We start from the raw sequence: 5,732 nt of genomic DNA, 5'->3' as shown, positions 1-5,732 counted from the left end.
GAGAGAGAGAGAGAATCAGTACCGGCTTAATCTGCTGGCACAAATTCAGAAGTTGAAGTTGAAGTGATGACTGATTAATTTATTATAAGAATTTAGTTAACTGCTGAAATTGAGCCTTTTGTGAATTGATGGCGCAGATTGCTCCATTAACAATGGCAGAAGAACCAAGACGAACATCCGATTAATCGGTTCATGGTCATTAGCTTTGCGGACTACGTTAATGCGCTCGATAATTCGCGTTCATTCGGACACTCAACATCACGAGGCTCAGCGGTAAATCGCGATTTATTTTAGTGTCCTCGTTAGCCCCACTTTGTCTCTTCACGAGCATTAATCCATCGATGACTCAAATGCATCTCTCTCCACTTCAATGCTGAATATCTTCCTGGTTCCCTATTATTGCAAGAAACAATTATAATACTGTTTAGTAGTATTATATCTATAAAATATTATCTATTTATAGCTATAGTATTATAATAATATATTTGTTTATTATTTCTGTATTACAATAATATTTTTATCTAACTTTATGCGTTAACAAAAATTTGCAAGAATGTCTTGCGTAGAAGAATCTCTGATTTTTATTGAATATTACATTTTAAAAAGTATAGATCAGTTTAATAGCATAGTATAATAAGTTCAAGGCTGTTTTATTATTCAATATTTTATTTTCAATGAAGTTTCTACATTTTTTTAACAAAAATTTTGATTGTAAAATCAGTTTTTCATAAAACTTTAGAGAATAATTTTTTCAGCTTTTTCCTTAAAAATACTAGTATTGAATTTTGCGATTCAAGTATTAAATTCAATCCAGATTAACTTTCGAAAAAAAGTGAATCAAGTACGAAGAAACGAGTTTCCATTCAGCGTTGCCGCGTTGGTTTTTATCGCCGTATTTCCGGAGATCATGCTGCATGATTAAGAAGTGAATACGCATTTCTACTTTATGCTCCAATGATTGTATCTTATTTCACTTGTCGCACTTCTCTCACTTTTCACCAAACGTTTTGTCCAATCTGCAAATCGATGGCAATGAATCCAAATATCAAAACTGTCATACATCAAGTCTTGTTACATTTAAACAATTCGATTAATTATTAAGGATGTAAAGTGTTATATTTTTCACTTTATGAAAATTATAAAGTCAAGGCTTGTGTAAATTGCGGCAAAAAGGTGCGAAGGTCGCCATTTAGCACGTTGATTGCCATGGCTACGTGACTCGAGTGCTGTAGTTCGATATCATTGATGGCATGATGTCATTGATAATAAATTGCATTGCAGTATGACGTGTGAAATAAAAGAGATAAAGATCTATGGATACAGAAATAGAAAACTGCGAGTATGATAAAGTACACAGCCTTGGATAAAACGATGCAATAGAAAGATTAGAAATTTCACAAGAATCACGTTGTTAAGTTACGTATTATATTAAATTTGTCCCTGGTTTGGAGAATACTTCATATATGACGGTCGTTGAACTCCGATTGCACGTTCCTGCGCGAATCGGCCAATTTTTTTCACGAGCTTTCACGAAGACTATGTAAAGCAGCACGCGATAGAAGCGAATTCATTAAATCAATTATCTCCTTGGTCTGAAAACTAAGTGGAACGAAACATAGAATATACAGGGAAAGAAACGCTTCCTTGATTCGCTGTTCGGTGTGCTTTTAGTTTTGTATTTAAAAAATTATTTTTCGATATTGAAGTCCCCTTTGTTATTAAGTCTTTCTTCGCAAAAATACTGGAACACCAAAATATTCGACCGGAACAAAAATTCATAGTGCTATTTCATTATTATGTTTACATATTTTTATTAAAAATTTTGTTTTTGGTTATATTTTTGCTTTCTTAATTTAATCTAATTTAATTTAGAGTGTAAGTCTTCCATTAATTTTAGATGTTTTTTTCAATATTAGAGACGTTCGCACGCAATCTATCAGCGATAATAATAATAGTTAACAGGATTATTAGCGCGTTTATACTTAAGCACATTGCGCATCCTTCCGGTCTGAAAACGAAGTGGGGCGAGGCTCTCAGCACGCGGAAGTGGAATTACGTAACGCGCGAAATGCAGTGCGTTTTTTTCTTGCGCTTCGACGCAATTTCATACTTTGCAGCGCAACCGGGATCGCGTTCGAGAAGTGCACTAATTGTTTCGTACGGTACGTATTATCATCAACGCGTTAGCGTCGACCATAGAGGAGACTTATTTGTTATCCTTTTGATCTTAAAATGAAATATAACGCAACTGTAATCCTTTAATCGACTCTGTTGTTAATCCGCATGATATTCATAAACCAGCATTTATCGCGGCAAAAACGGACTTTATTTAAAATGAAAATCAGTAGTTTGTAACAAACGTTGTCGCAGCTCCGCGTAATACACGATTATTGCCGTTTCTAGAATAAACCGCAATTTCGCGGAAACAAGCGTGAGAAATGTCGTCCGTGTGCTAAAAACGATTTCAATGCGGACATTCAAGTCATGTAGCGTATACGCAGCGAATGTTAAATATCGACAAACATCAACAAATATTTTTAAAAGGATATATGTAAAAATTATTTAAATAATTTCAGAATTAAGAGTCCTTGTTATAAAAACTTTCCTTTTTTTTCTATTTTGATTCTTAAGCCTTCAGTGTCACTCTATACCGTTTTATCACACGTAGTACTTACGACACTGAATATTGCGAAAAATATCACATAAAAATTGAAAATATTGAAAATATTATAAACAAAAATTTTTTTTAAACAAACCCTATTAGAAATATAACAGATATAACAGTAAATATAACTGCATTGAGAAATATAACAGTAACAAACAAATATATGTATCTTTATTATTATTTAAAAAGTTATAGTGTAGCGAAATAAAAAAAACTTTGGGTGTGCCACACGAGGAATGATATCGAAGGTTTAAGAGTGCCTGTCGCATCGGGAAATACTCAAAAATTTCTAGCTGCGTCCCTGCCCGTCCTTCCGTTCCCTCCCATACGTCGTATGAGGCCCCGTTTCCGGTCCCTGAATGAAGTCACACCAACGTGGAGGGTGCGGGGTTGTCAAAGAGATGGACCTTTTGTCGCTCGAAAAAGAGGAGCGTCTCGTTCGCGATGTACCTTTTGTTCCAGCATCTTTATTAAGTCCGGATTACCGGTGAGAAAATTGCGCGCGACGTCCTCCGCGACCCGCATGCTTCTTTTTTCCAGACTTCAATTCATCACCGAGCTGTATCCATGCAAAGATGTGACCGGTTACAACCGGGGGAGCATGACTAACTGCACACGGGGACGAATGTCTCACTCTCCGTGCTCCTTGATTCCATAATTACTTTGTCCGAGAAAACAGGACTGTCCGCTCGCACAGCCTGTGAAGGACAGGATAATGTTTAGATTCTGTTTAAAAAATTTTTATCAACAAGATTTTTATACGTAAAATTAGTTGCAACTCTATTTATTTATATGATTTTTATTTGTTATGTGTACAATATTTATAAGGAATTAACATTTCATATTTTAATCTATATTTATATTAATTAATTTATTAATTTAGAGAAAGAATGACTGAAATATCGGGAAAAAGATTTATAGCGATACATAAATAGATACCGAAGTGTTATTTTCAATTTACTTTAGATGAAATTTCAATCTATATTTCGATGAAATTTTATTTTGAATTGTAATTTATATGTAGTTTAACATGTGAACTCTTCCTTTAATGATAAAATTGAAAAATATTGTCGTTCAATCTTTAAGTAAAGTCTCGATATCTTATTCATGTCACGTCGTAAGATGCAGCTAGTTGCGATCAACGGAGCATGACCGTCGCACTATATCTTTCTGTTTAGCGATCGCATCTGTTACATTTTGTGCGCACGAAACTTTGTAAATCGGTGCATAAGTGAACATATTACGAATGTTTTACTGTATTAATTTAACTGCAGTTCAATATTTTTCTATATAAATAAATTGATTAAATACATACTAGATATTTAGATTAAATACATATTAGAAAAATCATTAATTTTCTTTTCATCAAATTCTGAGAATTTTTTTCAGAATTTTTTCAGAATTTTTAAATATATTTTCTCATGTTGATAAAAAGAAGAAAATGCAGTGCCAAAAATTGATAAAAAATTCTGAAAAAATTCTTAGAGTTCTCTTAGAAGAAAATAAATGATTTTTGTCTCTTGCAATTTTTCTGTAAAATTGATAGTATTTCAGTAAAAAATTAATATCTTGTTAACTATTGTGAAAATTGCAAAATAGTATAAAACTTTTTGACTCAGTTTAATCTACTCCGTTTTATCTACACAAAAACGATTGGCAAAAACTTTCGGGACATCCTGTATATGCCTTATGCTACATTTACCACGATTTATCATTTTCCGTGTAATCGTAAATGCGTTCGAATTTATCAAACGGACCAGACGAAGGTTCTTTTAACGAAAAGTAGCTGTGAACACTTGATTGCGTATCTGCGTTCAACCGGTCGGCCGGCTGCACTGGTCCATAATTTCAATCTTGCATCTTGCGTTATTTGGCATGAAAATTACTGTGCCAGTGCGCACTCGAAAATTCGACAAGTAGTATATAGCCATGAAGTCGATCAAGCAGACATTTTGAACCGACTTGGAATTATGAAATTTTTTATTTTTTTCGATTTTGATGAACGACACCTGTTCGAATTGCAAAAAATGTAAAAAATGTAAAAAAATGGATCTATATCTTTAAACTCGAAATGAGTCGTGTGTACGACAAATAACTGCTTAAAGGTACTTTATAATTCCTTTTACTCATTGCCAGTTATCTCGACATTCACCGTATACTGGGAAGCTGGAACCACCGGTCTTGATTTTAAAATTCTTCAATGACTCACAGATTTCACGATTAAGCAACACGATTAGTCGAGGATTACTCACCGGTTTTTAACATTACCTTTTTTCAGAAGCGACCAAGTCGATTGTTCGTTTGTTCGGTTTGTTTAGAAGATCATTAGAAATAGAACGATATTTGATATATTTGAATTGCTTGCACAATTTCTCACGTTTGCTGGTACATATAGGTGCCTTCGTATTTGCAGATATATCCAGATGACGCGATGACGCTACATTGGTGGATGCACTGGTTCTGGGTTACCGCGCAATTTCTTGGTGAGTCATCATTACATTGTTTTTTTTTTTGTTAAATAACATCTTTAGTAAAATTTTTCCAACTTATTAGTAATCATCTTAATTATTTTTAACTATCTTCCATTATGTCTGTTAAGATTAATAAAAAGATTCACGCAAATCTTAAAATTTTCTGTTATTTTTAATTTAAAATTTTTAATTATTTTATCCAGATGACATCATAAAAGTTATCTTTTTTATTAGGTAGTTTGCTTTATCATTCAAATAATTTAGAGAAATATAGTTTCAATTATTAATATTTTGTTACGATTATGATCATGTTGTTATGATTATGATTATGGTAAAATTTTTTTTATTGTAATTTATATTATATGTATTTAAATCACAATATAGTCGTAGTTTAAATAATTTTAATGTAAATGTTTTAATTACTAAGAAACTTATTATAAATTAAAAAAGAGAAATTTAGTTATAAAAAATTAAAAAAACAAGGATGCTAATTAAATTCTAATTAAAGAAAAATTAGTTTGCACGAAGTTTTTACGTTTAATTTTTTTATATATGGTGTTATTTAGATTCTGAGTTGAAACTCTCTCTCTCTCTCT

At 32.4% G+C, this 5,732-nt stretch overlaps 1 protein-coding gene across 1 annotated transcript in view; it reads left to right on the top strand.

Annotated features, from left to right (window-relative positions):
• Window positions 1–5,081: 5,081 nt before the first annotated feature.
• The window catches only part of LOC105623669, a 3,166-nt gene continuing 2,515 nt past the window's right edge, over window positions 5,082–5,732 (top strand). Inside the window, exon 1 of the mRNA XM_012205051.1 lies at window positions 5,082–5,148. Coding sequence (XP_012060441.1) covers window positions 5,097–5,148 — 52 coding nt within the window. The 5' untranslated portion in view covers window positions 5,082–5,096. The remainder of the gene's footprint in view (window positions 5,149–5,732) is intronic.

The sequence above is a fragment of the Atta cephalotes genome (assembly GCF_000143395.1).
Source record: "Atta cephalotes unplaced genomic scaffold scaffold00062, whole genome shotgun sequence".
NCBI lineage: Eukaryota > Metazoa > Arthropoda > Insecta > Hymenoptera > Formicidae > Atta > Atta cephalotes.
The sequence above is the reverse complement of the archived record's forward strand: the minus strand, read 5'-3'. Positions and strand labels throughout refer to the sequence as shown.